The sequence below is a fragment of the Contarinia nasturtii genome, unplaced genomic scaffold (genome assembly GCF_009176525.2).
Source record: "Contarinia nasturtii isolate CC-2019 unplaced genomic scaffold, AAFC_CNas_1.1 Cnas_scaffold_1435, whole genome shotgun sequence".
NCBI classification, from domain to species: Eukaryota; Metazoa; Arthropoda; class Insecta; order Diptera; family Cecidomyiidae; genus Contarinia; species Contarinia nasturtii.
Window position 1 is genome coordinate 1 of NW_022198772.1, and position 18,864 is coordinate 18,864.

The 18,864-nt window shown below is 33.7% G+C and overlaps 3 protein-coding genes across 4 annotated transcripts; 1 reads left to right on the forward strand and 2 right to left on the reverse strand.

Annotated features, from left to right (window-relative positions):
• Positions 1–5,912: 5,912 nt before the first annotated feature.
• Positions 5,913–7,179, forward strand: LOC116346162. The gene has a single exon (XM_031776097.1). It carries the CDS (start codon positions 5,921–5,923, stop codon positions 7,001–7,003), a length of 1,083 nt encoding a protein of 360 aa, XP_031631957.1. The 5' UTR covers positions 5,913–5,920; the 3' UTR covers positions 7,004–7,179.
• A 3,191-nt stretch (positions 7,180–10,370) lies between these two features.
• LOC116346129 (ankyrin repeat domain-containing protein 27-like) lies at positions 10,371–14,545 on the reverse strand. Of its 2 annotated transcripts, none has more exons than XM_031776046.1 (7): positions 14,397–14,545; positions 13,222–14,195; positions 12,784–13,149; positions 11,904–12,131; positions 11,736–11,831; positions 11,442–11,674; positions 10,371–11,350 (listed from the first exon to the last, which is right to left on the reverse strand). In XM_031776046.1, the coding sequence occupies exons 2-7, from the start codon at positions 14,117–14,119 to the stop codon at positions 10,391–10,393; spliced, it is 2,781 nt and encodes a 926-aa protein (XP_031631906.1). In that variant the 5' UTR covers positions 14,120–14,195; positions 14,397–14,545; the 3' UTR covers positions 10,371–10,390. The 2 variants fall into 2 exon arrangements, with proteins under 2 accessions (XP_031631906.1, XP_031631907.1); XM_031776047.1 differs by having other exon boundaries at positions 14,359–14,545.
• A 772-nt stretch (positions 14,546–15,317) lies between these two features.
• Positions 15,318–15,713, reverse strand: LOC116346208 (zinc finger protein PLAG1-like). The gene has a single exon (XM_031776148.1). The coding sequence runs from the start codon at positions 15,711–15,713 to the stop codon at positions 15,318–15,320; it is 396 nt and encodes a 131-aa protein (XP_031632008.1).
• Between the last annotated feature and the right edge of the window lie 3,151 nt (positions 15,714–18,864).

Genomic DNA, 18,864 nt, shown 5'->3' on the forward strand with positions numbered 1-18,864 from the left:
AATTTACAAAATCGTCCAATTTACATCATTTGTAAATTTACTACAAAATTTCATAGTAATTTTACAAATTATGAAAATTGGAAGTTTTTGTAAATCTACTATGAATCTCCGTATAACAATAGCATAGAAAATTCATTTTGTCTGATTTCGGGATCTTTTTTTTAATTCACCTACAGTTAGTTGTTCCATTGGACCAATTTTTCCTACAACCTTTAATGATAGAACGCAGTACACATAGTTTTTCAACTTGTTTGTGTGTAAACAAACAAATGTCAATTGTTAATCTCATGTGTCAGATAAGCGTTCAATTTACAAACCGATCAAAATAAACCAACGTTCACAGAAAATTGATAGTTTTTCATTGCAATATAAATTTAATAAATTAAAATAAAATTAATGCCCCTAAATTTTCTAAAAACAATTTATTTATTTTTAAACCATTTTTTCATCGTAAATTTTGCAATTATTAATGTAAAAATATAATTATTTATTAAATGAAGTCATCAAGTTTGACATCACAAAAAAGTTTATAAACATACGTATTGCGCCATCTATCGAAATATGAGATATTGTAAATTTCGATAGTGAAAGTCGCTATGCATGAAGTCGAAAAATAACATTATTTGTTTTTTTAATGTTTTTTTCTGTTATTTTATTGTTATTATTATGATTTGGAATTATGCTACCAAAAAATTGTGAAAAAGTTGTATTTAAACTGATATATTCATCATTTGTAAATTTACCCTGACTTTTCGTAGTATTTTTACAAAATGATATTGTGACTTTTATTTTGACACATTTTGTAAATTTACTACGAAAATTCAGTATAAATTTACAAATGACTTACAACACAGTGTTCGTCGGAACATAGCGCCATCTATTGAAATAATCTTAATCTACTTAGACGAACTTTTTTGTGTGTCTATAAATATAGAATGTCACACTGTATTTTCGATAATTGGTTTTGAGCCATTATTCAATAACAGATGCAAATCTAGGGAGTCCATAGATTCTGGAGTTGACGATTTAAGGGAGGGGTAATCGGCAAAAAGATGCTCAAAACCCCGAGGAAAATCGAATTTTTTCTATTGAGGGGGATCCCCAGCCAAAAAAATACGGGGAGAATTTGGCTTAAGAACCGTAGCAAATCGAGAGATTTTGTGAAAAATTGCTGGGGGTCCTGAAACGCTAGGGAAGGGAGTGTACATACGACCTATGTCCGAAGCTCGGACTCCGAAAAAATAAGTTTGGTCAAAAACTGTATCAAAATAGTCAATAACTCTTCAATTCGACATTTTCGGTACTTTAGAAACTCGAAATTTTTGGTTCCATATAAAAATTTCAACTGTCGTACAATTTTTCGTTCCTTATATTTTGAGGCAGCTCAATTTTTCGATAGACGATAGCACGATAGACAGACAAGCCCACAAACAACAGGTCCAATAGAATTTTTTCACAATTTCAATCAAATCTCCATATATCTTCCACGTTGTAAATATAATTGCATGAAAAAATGTTGGTCAACAGCAAAATGTCCGAATGTCATGAGACGATGAAAAAAATCCGTATGCTAATTGAATTTAAATCGTTTGAGTGACAGTTGTCAGATGATGAATTGTATGAAATTCAAAAGTATACAAATAGTCCCCCTCACAAAAACACATATACACCACCAAACGTGCTCAAACACATGCTGTCGAAGCAGTTCATATAAATTTTTTGTTCGTTTTAATTTCGGGCTTCATGCGAATAAAATACACTTGCCGCGATTAAAAATATATTCATAATAAAAAAAATCGTCATCATCAAAAGTCGACAAGATTTTCGCGTTCAAATGAAGCCACCAAACTTCCCCCGTGCACGCATAAAAAAGTTCCGCCGAACATAATAATTCGAGTTTCATTTTCATATTTTTTTTTTTTTTGTGTGTTCGGCATTGTTCATGCCGTGTATGCAAAGCATCCCATCAAAAAGCCATCTAATACAATTAAACAATGCGATGGATATATACATATAGATTTGTGTGACAGTGGCACAATTGTGTGGTGGTATCATTCACAGCATCCGTTTATTTATCGAACAAAAATCTGCTGGTTGATGTACAATGTTCATATCGCTCAAGGGAATTTGCGCACTTAAACAATTACCATCGCATGATGCTCGGATTCCGCATGGAAAGACAGATCGAGCGAGGGTGAGGCGTCGAATGCAAATTCGGATTTGTTGTTCGCTTGTCAACGAACGATATTGTCACCGCACCGTCATACATCCAACAAAACACACTTTAATTTGATTATTCGAATCGCGAAACACCACCGTTACATGTGATTTTTTTTAGTCGCTGCTTTTTTGTTATTTATGATTGACTTGATGCGTAACATATGCGTGAGCCAATTTTCAAAATGAAGCCGGAAGATTGATATCATTTGACATCCAACCATTCTTCACTTTTTTCATCATCATTTTAATCACTCAACGCTTTTATCAGACGGAATTTTTATACTTTTTTTAATCGTTCGTTATTATTACAAAAAAAAAATATGCTGGAATTATCAAGGGATAATGATTAAATTGATTTCTGCTCCCCACTCCAGTTAAACAAGTTTTCAGGTGCAGTGAGATTTCGGATGAGAACGGTCTACTAGAGAAGCATATCTCTCTCTCCCAATTTCGCTCTATCAATTTTCCCATAGTTTCACCAGACATTCATAATTTTAAACCAAGTAGAAAATGTCCGCCCACGTTTTTGGCTCAAGATATATTTCATTTGTCAAGATTTTCATTTCCTCATTTTTTGAATTGACCGAGCTGAAAATAATTGTAAATTACATTTCAAACACTAAACGGAAATAATAATAGTTTTGTATTAAAAGACAATGGTCGCATGTTTCTATTGTTAAAGGAGAGATACAGACGGTTTTTAAAGACGTGAAAATCCAAAGATTTACATTTGCGTTAGACAACGGACAATGATACGATGTTGATGTTTATTTAAGAGAGACAGAAAAGCACTTGAGATACCAATTCTATTTTGAATACAATCGGGGGATGAGGAGTCCGATCACTCGGGGAGGATTAGATAAAGAAAAAGGGGCAGGGATTTGAAGGATACTCTTTTCGCAGTGTGAATGAGAGTGGTTTTCAAATACTCGAGCTAGAAGAGGTCTTTATTAACAAGAACCGTTAAAAATCGTCAAAATCTTCATCATTTTCAGAAAATGTTGGAAAGTTACTATTTGCAGTTCGTTTTTTCTGAATGCCGTGGCTTGAAATTATATCTAGCTAATTACGCAAAATCCAGAAAAATACCATAAAAATGCAGGAAAAATTTGAAACGAAAAAAAAAATCAAGCTTTCCCTTTTACTTATGCTACACTTCTAGTGTGGAAAAGGTAAAAATAGTCTTTGCATTGAATACAAAAGTCCTCCAATATCTCGTAATCCGAACCCTCCCGCGTGATGGCAAAAAGCACTTGTACTTGAAAACCAGAGCATACTGCATTTAATGCCGTCTCTCAGTCATGAACATGAAAATTCTATTCTTCGTCTTTTCCATTGTTTCTACGTATAGAATGCATGTCCCATTGGGCGAGAACGTCTTAAATGCAAATATACAAAAGAAACTAAATAAATACATCGAAATAGAAAGACGTGTTTCTTCGTATTCAAATCACTTTGAATTGATGTCCGGATCATCAAAAAGGTGGAACCAATGCGATGATATATCATTGAGCTGTTTGTATATATAAATGTAAACAAAAGTCAAAATCAAATTTAGCCAGCGAAGAAGTCGGTTGTCTTGAACGATAATTTGTTGCTTTTATATTTGAAATAATAAATGACAATTAAACGCAAACGATATGCATACCCGATGATTTCAAAGAAAATCATATTTTATTACATCGTCTCAAACCGCTTATATACCCCATGCCGCCACTTGCAATACGACAACATTTAATCTGTCGTTCTTTGTTTGTTTAACAATCTGTTTCAGTCTCCTACTCCCTCTCGGTTGATTTTTGTGATAAAAAGATGGATTTTATTGCTAATTAAAATGTGTATGCTCCGGTCGCCCCCCACAAATCTTCTTCAACGCAATAAAGATTTATGCAGTGTTCAACGTCAATAATCCAGTTGCTAACTCTTTACTCATTTTTCCCCAAAACCAAATTTATTATCTTTCTCCACGGCCGGAGTAGAACAAAAAGAATGAAAGAATATTTCATTTCTCTTCTTTAATTGTCGCTTCGCACGGAATGAGATGATAAAATTATTAATTACGCAAAATAAACACCACGATGTCGCTTGCGATGAGGGAACAACAACAAATGAATGCGCGCACAAATAAAAGACACCAAAAAAGAAAATTCAGTTTCCAATTTGTCGCGACAGAGATAGGGAGAGGGGAGAGAGAGAAAGGGTTCGACACAACAGCAACCGCCACAAAATTCACGGTTGACAAGAACACTAACGAGTATAGGAAGCGTACGAATAAATTGCTTTCCGTCGCGCATAACCCACCAAATTGTTTAGTCTTGGGAATAAATTATAATTTTTATTTAAATGAGACACAGTTTTGAAAAAGAAAATTGAAGCTGGGATCGGAAAAAAGAGCGCACAGAGATTTTGAATTTTTTTCTAAATATTTCATTTGATATCTCCACCATAGAATAAAAATTGACGCAAAAAAATGCGAAAAATTCCGAAATTCAAATCAAGTCGTCAGCCATAAACTTCCTTGCGCCAACAATAAATGTGCAAATACAATTTCGAAATGTACTCCATGCATTCCATGCATTCATTGAGTATCCATATCTCATCGTTGTTTCGCTCGGTGTATAATTTAAATGAGAGCGACCGAAGAACTCGGTTGCACAACAACTGAATGAAATTAAAAACTTTTCCTTTTATATTATTGTTACATTTGGCGACGACGATGACGGAAGTGTTTGCCTTCATGGGATGGCGATAATGAGCACAGAAAGCATATTGTTGCTATCAGCATCATTGGCACATTTCAAATGCACGAATCCGTGTGCATTTCTATCACATTTTTTATAGACAGAAAGAGTGAAAAAGGGATGAGGTAGAGAAAGATAGCGAGAGAGAGAGAGAGAGCGCGAAGGATAGAAAGAAAGGGAGAGAGCTAGAGATAGAGAGAGAGATCGAAAAAAGAGATAGAGAGAGGTAGGGAGACATAGAGCCCTGGTGACAAAAAGGGAGAAAAGTAGAGAAAGAGAATAGAAGCCACAATATGAGTATCCATCACTCGTTCTTTTTTTTTTTAAATATGTATGACGGTTTTGTTGGAGCTGGTAAAACTTTGATTCAGTATAACAATGCGAAAAGGACAGTCGCCGAGTAAAATAAAAGCACAGAAAAATGCAGATCCGTTTAATAATAATATGCATATTGTCCACGAATAGCTGTGCATTTTTGTTGTTCTGCAATAATGAATGCGAGCTGAAATGCAAAGAGAGAGCGCAAAATAATGTATAATAATATTTTCTACAAACAAATGACGACCACAATGGCAACCACAGGCTTTGTTTGTCTTTACCCACAAAAAACGGTTGAATTTTTTTTTATCTTTATCATCTTTTGTGTAATTTTAGTCGTTTGTACAACTGATACTGCCATACTGTCTCTACATCCCCACACAAATGCCATTGTTTCGGTTTTTATCCGAATTCATGTGTCGATCTCACGAAATATTATGAAAATCACATGAAAAACCCAACAATCGACTTGTTTGTTTGTTTCACCAAACAACTGAACCGTTTTTTTTTTTGTTTGAAAGTTTTGCGAGACAGCTTATCTCCATTTTTCCTTTCATAGAAGGGTTTAGACGAAAAAAATTTCTCTTAAAAATCTAAATCCATGTCCCCCTTTTTCTCTTCTTCTAGCCGCACAAAAAGCGATGACCGAGGAATCAGCAACGTTACCACCACCCCCGGCACCTCCTTTAAACCAGTCCAAGCAACGTCTCAATCCGCATGAAATCCGTAATGTAGATTTGGTTCAGAGATTTTTGGCTGCAACACCATCATATTTATACTCACCGCCACCAATTGGACCACCGAACTTTTTCTTCAGTGAAATGCTCCGTTCGTTAGTACAAGCAAAAGCAGCCGAAGGAGCAAGAGGCTTACAAAATCCAATGAGACGACCGAGAAAACGCCTTTGGACGCCGCCGACTCGTTTTGAAAATGAATCCCTATCCAAAGAACCAAACGGTGAAAAACCACTTGAACTAACGACAAAACATCAACCGTCACCATTTCCAAGTGCATTCAATCCGCATGTGAAAAGTCCAAAAGAAGGTGACAAAATTACACCGGCCGATGGTATGCCATCAAACGGAAGTGATATAAGTGGCGGTGATTCAAAATTATCGACATATTTGCCGGGCGAAAATATTGGAAACGAACCATCCACAGCTTCGTTGCCACCATCTGATTTGGTGATGCCACAAATACCACCAATTTGGTATCCACCATTGTATCCACCATATGGCATCGATCCATTACATTTTTTCATCGATTTACGAGTGTCGGGACAACTGTACGATCGAAAGAAAGAAAACAATTCACCGTCAACTGAAGCATTGACAAATGAAAATAATAACATTGGAAAAGCACGACATGGTTCAGCGTTCAGTGTACCACCAAGACGTGATAAAAGCCCATTGGCATTAAATCTATCGGCAATGGGAACGAAAACAAATTCAATCGATTTTGTAAACAATAATTGCACAGACATTGATGATAAATCGAGGAATACAAATTATGTGCTGCAAAATTTACCACGAATTTATACATCGTTGACGGGCACACAGAATATCGGTGGCGATGATAGACATTCGGAAGAAAGCGAAAGCAAATCCAGCTCTGATATTGATGTTAAAGACCATGAACAGATTTCGAATCTTTCTGATGATGTCGTCATTGTTGATCAAGACCTGGACGGACAACCGGAACGAAAACAAACTAAACGCAAATAAATTATTATGTAGACAGTTTAACAATGGGATTATTGTGTTTTAATTCAAAAATTAATTAGTAAGACGTGATTTTAAATCAAATCAATGTGTAGAAAAAGAACAACAACATTTAAATATATTATTAGAAGAGTAATTAGCACTTTGTTAGAAATAAAGGTCATTCGAATAACTTACATTTATAAACTTTATTTAATTATTAGAGAATTTCGTCTCTGGTTTTCTTAAACCTAATTTGAATCGTTTTAGTAAAAAAGATTGTGGAAGTTAAATTTGTTCTTTCAATTTTTTGGGTTTTTTGCTTTCATTTTTCTTCGATAATTTTGTTCTACAAAAAAAACATTTTTTTTTTGTTTCCATTTTTTACGGAAGTTTTTTCCACACATTGTGAACCTCTCTTTCATCTAGTTTACTTTCATAATTTTGAAACATATTTTTTTCGATTTTATTTTACTTTCAAAGATGACATTTTGCTCTCGCACAATATTTAGGAAAAATCAATAAAAAGTTGACGTTTTTTTAAAACTGCTCTTTATAAAAAATTGATCAAAATTTCGTCAGTTTTTCGAAATATATTTAGCCTAAAAGGTATTCGAAAAAAAATGCATGAAACTTTAAAGCAACAGCAATACAGAAATTACATTCAAAATAATAAATTAAATAGAATGTCGATGCATATTTTATCAAGAACACATATTTTATCATTGTACGTATCTTCTATCTAAAGCCTTTCAAAAAAAAAAAAAATCTTCAAAACTTTGTGTTTGTCAAGTGAGAACGGCTGTTATTGTGCTATTCGAGCGATTTAAAAATCGAAAATAAATTATGGCATCAATTCGAATTTTTTATCAAATCAATTCATAGAAGAAAAATAAAATTTAAAAATTTTCAAAAAAAACTGACTGAATTTTGTTTAGTGAAAAATTCGCTTTTCCAAAGAAAAAAATAATTTATCAGGAATTTAATTAAAAATGTGTTGATGATAAATTTTCTTGAATTTTTTTTTTCTTAATCATAGAAATATTGAAAAATAAAAGTTAAATTATTAGGAATAAATGAAAGAAAAAATAAATTCAAATTTTGAATGCACCGAATAATTGAAATTTTTCAAATATTTGATTCTGTACATGTATACATATACGAGGGTCACTATTTAAGTTTTTTCAAAAACATATATAAGACAATGGGGTTTCATCGAAAATGGTTTTATTGTTTTTCAAAATATTCGCCATGATGATCAATACACTTTTGCATTCGCTCGAACCATTTGTCATAGCATTCATGCCACTCCGAATGTGATATCTCCAAAACGTGTGTTTTGAACGCATCAACTGCTTCTTCGGGCGATGAAAATCGTTGACCACGCAGTTTATTCTTCACGCTCGGGAATAAAAAGAAATCGTTGGGTGCCAAATCAGGACTGTACGGCGGATGACCCATTAAATCGATCTTTTGACCGGTCAAATAATCGACTGTTTGATGAGATGTGTGAGAGCTCGCATTATCATGATGAAGAATTATTTTGCGACGGCGGTTGTTTTTTCTTATTTCACCAAACACTTCGGGCAAACAAATGGTGGTGTACCAATCAGAATTGACGGTCTTACGAGCCTCTAGTGGAACTGTTGCCACATGACCACTTATCGCGTAAAAACAGGCGACCATTTGCTTCGCAACACTTCGAGCTCGAACAACTTTTGTTGGGTTATCTTCACTTTGAAAGACCCATACAGTCGACTGCTGTTTAGTTTCGGGCTCATACGCGTAGATCCATGATTCGCCACCAGTGACGATAAAATACACGGATTTTGAAACACCACGATTGAATTTCTTGAGCATTTGTTTACACCAATCGACACGAGCCTTTTTTTGAGCGATTGTCAAATTATGTGGTATCCAACGAGAGCAAATCTTTCTGACAGCTAAATGTTCATGTAAAATCTTAAATACGCTGGTCGCACTAATGCCCAGGGATGCCTCAATCTCGTGATATGTTACATGACGATCTTCCATTATCATATTTCTGACAGCATCGATGTTTTCTGGTACAACAACTGATTTTGGACGACCTTCGCGGAACTCGTCGATGAGCGATAGGCGACCGCGCTTGAATTCGTTGTACCAATTATAAATTGTCCGAAGACTTGGTACTTCATCGTCAAAGGCCAAATGAAGTTGATCAAAACACTGTTGTTGTGATACACCCAATCGAAAGTGGAAAAAAATAATCGCTCGAAAATTTTCACGAGTAAAATTCATTTTTTGGCTGAGACGCAATTTACATGTTACGGTAAACAATACAAATAACGATCGAATGACAAAACGTTCTGAGAACGTTTATGCTACAAAATGTTAAACTTAACGAATATGACAATGGTTTGCATCGGGCAATACTAAAACATACATATTGAAGAAACTTAAATAGTCGCCTACGTATATAGCGTGTAAAAAGCAGGTACTTTCCAAAATTGAACCTTTTTAAATCAATTTTCGTTTGTCGCACAATCTAAAATGACGGCCTAAGAAGAAAACAATAACATACAGAATATTCTGCAAAAAGACGAATACAAATTTATGTGAGCAAAAACTAAATATACAAACAGACAGCGCAAAAGTAAAACAGCCTACTTACATGTGTTTCTTATGTAAGTAGGCTGTTTTACCTTTGCGCTGTCTGTTTGTATATTTGGTTTTTGCTCACATAAATTTGTATTCGTCTTTTTGCAGAATATTCTGTATGTTATGGTTTTCTTCTTAGGCCGTCAAATAAACAGCAATTTCTCTATATTTATAAAATGTCTCAAAATTCGGCTACGCAAAACAGGCCACATTTTATATTCAATTTACGAATCGATGTGTAATCTTTGATAATCTTTATCAAATTTTGTGAGATAGTAAAATCTAAAGTTGTCTGGGTCAGTTGATCGATGTAAACAAACTCGCTTACAAAGTCACAGAAAATAAACACAAATATTATATGAGTTCGCAAAATGTTGTACACTTATTTGTTTTCTTGCTATAAATAACATTGTCATGCTTTGAATAGCATTTTGCGACGTGAAGTATTCCAAATAAAGCGTTATCATTTCTATCATTTAAAAAAGAGTAAGTTATAAAAAGGTACTGATTACACTTCCAAAATTTTAATCTCTTTATACATTCCACCGCGTGCGTCATAGCTCTGAACAAAATCGATCGCAATAGTTTCATTTGTTAATAATAAAAAATATATTTCGCTGTATAAAAAAAATCTCGTCTTTATCAATCTAAGTACTTGATTGCGAAATGAATGAGTGATAAAAAGATGATGAAACAGAAAGGTTGTACAAACAAAACATGACTCAAATATGAGCGTAATTAAAATCGTGCATTAAACTAAAATGGGGTGCCTCATTTTTTTTTATTCGATACAGTGTTGCGTAGATCATTGCTTTCGGCAACTTCTAAACGTCGCATAATATTAAGATTGAGTAGAGATTTTGCGATTTCGGTGGCTGTTTTCCGATCTGTATTGCGAATTTGAATGTTTGGTTCGTGCTTAAGCAGTGCATCAATGGCATTTATATCGCTGAGTCTAACGGCTAAAATTAAGGCGGTGTCACCGTTTGAATCCTGAATATCTAAATCGTTTCCATTGTCAACTGGACCCAAATGGTTCAATAAAATATTCAAAATTTCATTGGACTTTGTGAGCACAGCCAGATGAATGGCACTTTGATGTGTTGTTTTCGTGCAAATACCAACTTTTGCGCCTAAATTTACGAGTCGTTCGACTAAGTCTAGATTTTTCATTTGTACAGCGGCATGGAGTGGGTTAATGCCATCGGTAGAGCACACATTTACATCACCGTCATACGTTCGAATCGCTTGTTGTGCATTTGTCGATTTTTGTGATAAATATTCGGTAATGTGTTTACACAATACCGAACATTTATCACAATCACACAACGGGTGACATACCATTTCAGAAATATCATTCGGTAGTTCGATGCCTAGAAAATGACACGCAAGTTTTGTGTCGTTGTTTTTAATGGCGGCGACTATTTTATCATTGTACGTTTTTTGCGGAAGAGAAACCGAGTCGACCGAATGATTGAGTCCGGTTGAGAAACATCCACGGAATACCTCATGATTTAGTGATGTATTTGGCGATGATGAACTTGAACAGTCACTTTGATCTTCCCAATCACTTGTCACCTCTGTCTGACTTGCCACATTTTGTAAAACAGTTGCAATTTGACTATTGTGCGCCAATTCCAATGCAGTATGGCCCATTCGATTTGGAATGTCCGTTTTTACACCATATTCCAAGAGAGTATCGATAATCTCAGTGAATCCCCATTTGGATGCCTGTGTGTGTAAAAAGATAATTACGAATTTTAATGAATAACTCCGAGAAAAAATAGATTTTAAAATTTTATGCCAAAAAAAGTGTGCTTACCAAATGTAATGGTGTATCACCGAATTTGTTCTGAGCATTTCGATCGATTCGCACTTTCATATGGTCCGAATAGTAGAGAAGCGCCTTCACACAATTACTATGTCCATTCAATGCACACAAATGTAAAGGTGTGTTTTTGTCATTCGTAAGAGCATTGATCTCGGCTCCGGCATGTAATAACAGCAGCAATGTATTTTGATGACCACGACCAGCTGCATAGTGTAACGCCGACCCTGAAATATAAACGTATCACATTTATAAAATGGTTCTCATGCAAATATTTTCGAGCCGTACAATTGTTCTCATCTTTAATATGCAAATTAACACCGAGCGCTAGCAGTGAGTTTAACATTTTTGGTAGGCCATGCATTGCTGCCACGTGTATAGGACCTTTAAAAATAAAAATTAATTAAATAAAAAAAAATTTATTAATAATTTAAATAATTCAACTGATTTACCCACCAATGCCATGAGTATTCTGTAAATTTTGACGACATTCTGGAAATTTACTTATCACATCGATTTCGTCAACAACACCTTCGTCGATTCCATCATCAATATCGGTCGGTCGTTTTACGATCGCATCGTCGTTGTCATGGTGAGCGTCATTGTTTACATTCTCCTTATCAGCTCCATCGATTATCACATCCTTATCAGTCTTCAACAATTTGATTATTTCCACTTCGTCTTCTGCAATTGCAAATATCACACATGTATCACGTGAAAGTAAAATCGACTTTTTTGGAGTAAAAATAAAATGTATGGATTTTTTTCAATTTTCGATAATTTCACTAATTTGGATTTTTTTTTTTCATTGAATAGACTTCTCTATTCTATTCAAGCAAGACTTAAACATTGTAGGTAACGACTGTCAAACAGTGATGTGTAAAGATACTATCTACAGTTTAGATAACAGATAAGATAATTTAAAAGTTTTAAAATTCTATCTAGATAAGATAAAATATCTCGTTATCTTTATCTTATCTTGCAGTATCTTCTTGTTTTTTCATACAAAAATAGCAAAAATTGCGTTTAGATAAGATAAGATATTTTGGTAAAGTATCTGGAAAAAGTCAGATAATTTTGAAAAATATCTTAAAAACCTCAGATAAAGTATCTTTGCCCATCACTGCTGTCAAATCATTTGGTTCAAAAAAGATCTTTTTGGGAGAATTTAGTCCGACACCAATAAAAATGAATTTTTCTTAATTGGAGAATTTATTTAATTCCAATCACCAGGTCCGAATCAAGTCTTCTCTTCTTTTCTTTCTCTAATTTTTCTCCTTTTTTCTGCTATTTAAAAAAATAAACTTTAATTTTTTTTCACACTTTTTTTTGTTACCTTTTTTAATCCGTTCAAATAAATAATCGATAAAATCGTCTTTGGTTGAAAATCGTCGCTGCAATTTAACGTCTGTCTTGGCCACCGTTCCAGTTGTGGTTGTACCATTTTTAAATTCTATCAAATCAATCGATTGAATGTACAAAATAGCGGCTTCAAGTGTTGTTATTAAAAAACTGTCAACACCTTTATCGGAACCGTCTGTGAATTGGGTGAAAATGAAATGTTTTAAAAAATGCATTGTTGCTATCCAATGTGTGAGACCCGACTTGATGATAACAAATACTAAGATCGGTATGAGTTCGTCGACAGAGATATCAGTATGACGGTTTTGTGACGCGGCCGTCAAAGCTCGTCGTAAACAACCTACGAAAAAGTTGATGAAAAAAAAATTGATAAAAATTGAATTTTCAGCAATAAAATCGAAGGCGGTCTTACACATTTTTTCAATGGGTGTTGTGAGGACTGGCATTTTAACAAGTTCGATGCGAACACGATTGATGATATCGGTGTGTTTGGTGTCAATTTTAAAATCTTTCAACGATGCATCGGCCAAATTGCGCATGGTTCGATTGAATTTCTCATTTTCATCGGTGCATGTAATGGTGATTGCATCAAACAGCCATCGATACAATAAATCCATAATGTATGTTTCCAGTGCAATTTTAAAAACTCTCTTAAAATGTGGATCATTGACACATTTTTCATACAAACGTCGTTGATACATCAATTTTTTAAAGCAATGGTTCAATAGAATGTCAACCGAGTGTTTGATTCGCTTAAGAACATCCGATGTATCGCTGCCACTGCCGCCATCAGTACAATTGGTATTTTTCATATAACTACAGCAGATGCTTTCAATTTTTCGAAAAACCGCTTTCGAATTGGTTTCGTTCCAAATTAAGGCGACCGCATCTTGTAGACCACGCACAATAAATATACCATTTGGCGGATCGTCGGGTGAATTGATCGCAGCACGTGGTAATAACGGCCACTCGATGCACCATACTTTGTATTTGAGTAAACCTTTTGTGTAGAAAATCTCTTCGAATAGTATTGTCGATGCGATTGAACGAATGTGTAATTTGCCATTGATTTGTTTTACATCGGCGCCCAATAAGTTCGTGAATTGTTCAGGTATTTCATCGTGTTGTATCAAAATATGAGCCAATAAAAAATCCGTATCGCTTAAATCGTCTGGTTTGATTGTGGCCATTCTTGGTATACACACAATCCAATTTTCTAATGGTGCTGTTTCAATCAAAATTTTATGCTCGCGTTGTAGTTTGCAAAAAAATTTATTCTCCGATAAATCTTCGTCGTATTGAAATGCCATCACTATGAGTTTCTTTTTATTTTTTTGGAAAACACACGGAATAGCGCTACACAGCTGCCCAACTACAGTTAATCAACTGAAATGAGAAACAACACACAAATCAAGAATGATTTCAACAATATCTTTGGGTGGTGTTTTTTTTTTCTTTCTTCACAAATAAACACACAAACATAGAAATTTCTAGACGTTTCATGTGATTTTATATGTACAAATATGATTGCAACACATTCAATACGCACTTGTCTGATTTCCCATTGGAATGACCACATACACTCACCTATTTGTTTTCTATTTTAAAATGTGCTACAACACAATTACGCACCAATTCTTGTTTGTAGTGTGAATTGCACACTTTTTTTATTACGTCTCATTTGACAATGTTACTGTGCATGAGTAAATACACTTTGTTTTCCTTTTTTGTCTATTCCATTGTGTGTATCGCTCTCAAGTCACACAAATGTCACACAGCTGATAGGAATGATGTGTTTTTTGACACATGTAAAGCACACCGACAGCACCATCTTTTGGAAGTAAGGAAAAACCTGTGTTTGGAAGCACCGCTCGGCACCATTGGAACATTTAAGTTTCTGCATGAAGGCAAACGGGTCTTTTGAATGAAATTGGAGGTTTTCTTCGACAAATTCATTATATTTCGAATCATTTTCATATATTTCGTTAATTGAATGGTCCAACTTTAATGTTCGCATTGATATGAAAATAATTATCATGAATGGTGTGAAATTCTTGTAAAGAAAAGGATAAAAACAAAGGAAAGTTTCATTTTACAAATTGGTAGTTTTTATTTTTATTAAATTCTTTTTTTACATAAACTTTTTCAAAAAATCCTATTTATTATTCAATATTTATGACATTACAATTCAATTCGATTACAATTTTATAAGAACTCTCTATTCAAAAATGTTGAATGTATATTCTGATTGTTTAATGACGTTGTTGTTGTGGTGGCCTCACATTTATGGTAATGATTTCTTTAAAAAAAAAAAACATATGAAATTTCTTCACCAAAGAAACTTTTCGGTTAGTTAATAAGTATGTTTAAAGAAGTTTACAATATTTTTCATGTTTTGATTCTTTTTTTTTAGTTTTTAAATGGTGTATGGTTGTTGATGCTTCTGTATCGAAAGTGTGTATTTTTACATTTTCTCCATCAGTTCTTCATCATGGGTGTTTAATATTTTTATCGAATTTTCGAATATTTCTCAAATCCACTGCCAGTTTTTCCTTCGTTCAAAATGATGCCTTTAAAGATGCGTTCGGCGATTTGTTCAAGAGCCATCAACTCTTGATGGGATGATTTGGTGTGAGCGATGAGAAACGACTTGAATTCGAAACGTTTAATGCAAAATTCGCATCCAAATGACTTGCTCTTCAATCGGCACATTGTGTGCTTTTTGCATTTTTTCTCTGACTTCATGCGATTTGGACAGTAACGCTCTTGGTATTGTTTCTTCGGCAATTTATTTAAAGATGCCTTCTTTGATGTGCTTAAATGTTTGATATCCTTCTTGCCACTTGGTTTTTGTTTGGTTTCGCCGTTAATCGACATTTGTTTGAAATCACGCGAAAGTTCCATTTTTTAAACAAAAAACTTTAAATAACTTACTAAAAAAAGGTTTTTTTTTATTTTGCCAATTCAGAGTAGTTAAATCGAATGTTTTTTTTTGCTGTCTTGTTGTTTCACTGTAAAATTTTGTTTTTACCAACGATAGTATTTGAAGGGAAATATCTTTTTTTGGGATGTTACTCGTTCAAAAAGAAATTGTAAAGTGATGCTTCTGGAGTAAAACGCTATATTTATACAAGCTATCCACGTAATTAGAGAATGCAATTAATTAAATGAGCTACTAATTACAAATGAGTTTCTTTGACATAATTACTACTTATTAAGAAAGGACCAAATATGCTACCTGTTTACAATGGAAAATTGACCAAATACCTAATGTTATTAGCCAATTGGTATCAAACATTTCTGGCAACAATTGTATCATCTATGGGCATTTTGATATTCTGAGAAAATAGTTTGTGAACCTTGGACCACTATAATGATGTGCATTAAGTGACAATAAATTAACCAATGTATGCAGCACTCGGTTTGATTTTTAAAGGATATATTCTTACGGTATAATACAGGTATAAATTAAATTTTTTGGGGATTTTTGCATGAAAAGTGTATCGAAAATTTCATATTTAATGTGTGTTTTTGAAAGTGTAATATCTGTTTCTAAAAATGTATCTCTTTTACCTTAAATATAGGCAATTCACGGCCGTATGCCATGATTAACATATGTCCATGAAGTCTTGACAGTAAATTCAGGCGTTTATTGCGCCACATAAACAAAATCAAAAATATCAACCAATGCACACGGCATGTTTATCAGTACCTCGGAACTACTATCAAACTCAATTCGATGAAATACATCCATTCGCGGAGAAGTACAAATTGAATTTACGAAAAAGTGTCTCAAATGGTTGTGGCAGCATTGATTGATTTTAAGTATTTACATTTTGAGAACCAAAATTAAAAGTTTTTTATAACATCTTTAATAAGAAAATACTTCACAAACAAGTGGAAAAATCTTATCGTTGCAAAAACAAATGAATAATACTGTACCAATCAGATGGTTGGGTTTTTATTTTAAAAAAAATTATCTATTAAATAATTTTTCTATCATTTCTATTTCATTTGCAAGAAGTCTTCAGGTAATTTTCTTGCATATTATATCTAGGTATAGATGACAATGTTACCATTATAAACATCAAACCCCCCTATCTTCACTTTGTTCAGCTAAACAATTTTGTGGTTAGTCGGTGATTTTAACAAAATTGTCACAAACAAAATAAAGCAAAACACAAATACAATTGAGAAAAATTGGTTTTATTGGATGAGTGGGAATGAAAGTGAAACTAATTCGCAACACTTGCAAAATGCAACAAAAAATCAGGGGCTTTGAAAATGCAACACCAAATTGAAAGACATGGATGGAACATCAAATGATAAATTAATATTGAACTCGATGATTCATTTCAAAACGCCTCCGATTTTTTTGTTGCATTTCTAAATGTTGCGAGATAGAGAAAGAGAGATTTACATTACATTTGATTAGCTTTTGATCAGAAATCGAACACCTTTCCGTATGTAAGCCGTCGTTGTAATAGAAAAGAGAATAAAGCAGCAGCGAGTGCATTCCACACGTTACGATTTGTGAATCATGAACACGATCGAGTGGATTTTTTTTAATATCAAACGCATTCGAAAGTGTAGCGATGAGAATATTTCGATAAATATTCCTCAACTTGGTATAGGTATAATAATACTTAAGAATTTTGAACTTGCTATTACTTTTGATTTATACTTTTGTCTTATTTATTGGGAAAACGTAAAGTGGTATATTTGGATAGGTAGTCAATTTCCGGTCGATATCAATTTTCGAAAAATCGTATATACTACTAAAATGTACTAATTATGTACAATTATGTACAACAATTTTTATGATTATGTACCAACAAAAATTTTTCAGAATTTGGATTTTTAAAAATTGAAAATATCAAAACCCGGAAAATGTTTACCCGAATTTGTACAACACCAAAGTTATACGTCGTTAAAATGTACAAAATATGTACAATTCAAATCACCCATCAGATTTGAAAAATTTTCATCGGGTCACTATCTGGAGCCAAAAGTTCAAAAATCAAAAAAGTTCGATTTACGGATTTTTTTTTTCAACTTTCGTACACCTCCAGTGTATACGTCGTTAAAATGTACAAAATATGTACAATTCAAATCAACCATCAGATTTGAGAAATTATCATCGTGTACCCAAATTTCACCCAGTCCAATTTTTATAGCAGTTTTTGAATTCGCCGCGAATGGGCAACGTTTTAATCATCCATATTATTATAACAAAGTATATTGTATAAAAATGTACAAAATATGTACAATTCAAATCTGTATTCAGATTTGCAAAATTTCAATCGAGTACTCAAATTTTACCCAGTCCAATTTTTATAGCAGTTTTTGAATTCGCCGATAATGGCCAACTTTTTAACCATCCATATTATTATAACGAAGTATATTGTAGAAAAATGTACAAAATATGTACAATTCAAATCTGTATTTAGATTTGCAAAATTCCAATCGAGTACTCAAATTTCACCTAGTCTAATTTTTATAGCAGTTTTTGAATTCGCCGCGAATGGCCAACTTTGTAATTATTCATATTATTATAACAAAGTATATTGTAGAAAAATGTACAAAATATGTACAATTCAAATCTGATTTTGTACACTCGATATTGATTATGTACAAGTCAGAATTCATTTGTTGAATATGTTTTTGGTTCCCAGTGCGGAAAAGTACATCTTACGAATGTAAGACCATTTATTTTCATATACTTAGTAAAGATCGTTGTAGCTTAGCATAAGATTTTTTTTATTTTAATTTCAATAATCGAATATTCGAATAATGAATTAGAGAGAGAGAGAGAGAGAGAGAGAGAGAAAGAGTGAGAGGGAGAGAGAGGGAGAGATTGGTGTAGTATACAATCGATAAAACGATTGAATGTGTGAGTGAGCGAGTGAGTGAATGAAATAAGGTGTATGGGCTTCGCTTTCAGGCTGACGCACGCGCTCGCACTGCTACCGCATGGGTGACGCAAAGGCCCTTGCGTCAGCCTTGCGTCAGCCTTGCGTCAGCCTTGCGTCAGCCTTGCGTCAGCCTTGCGTCA

Bases quoted from the DNA above. Each gene is read 5' to 3' on its own strand.
- LOC116346162 (XM_031776097.1), top strand. From the start codon at position 5,921: ATGACCGAGGAATCAGCAACGTTACCACCACCCCCGGCACCTCCTTTA.
- LOC116346208 (XM_031776148.1), bottom strand. From the start codon at position 15,713: ATGGAACTTTCGCGTGATTTCAAACAAATGTCGATTAACGGCGAAACC.
- LOC116346129 (XM_031776046.1), bottom strand. From the start codon at position 14,119: ATGGCATTTCAATACGACGAAGATTTATCGGAGAATAAATTTTTTTGC. The intron at 12,132-12,783 runs GTAACAAAAAAA...TTGCAATTGCAG, and splicing joins ATTTGAACGGATTAAAAAAG to AAGACGAAGTGGAAATAATC. The intron at 11,832-11,903 runs GTGGGTAAATCA...TTATTTTTAAAG, and splicing joins ACAGAATACTCATGGCATTG to GTCCTATACACGTGGCAGCA.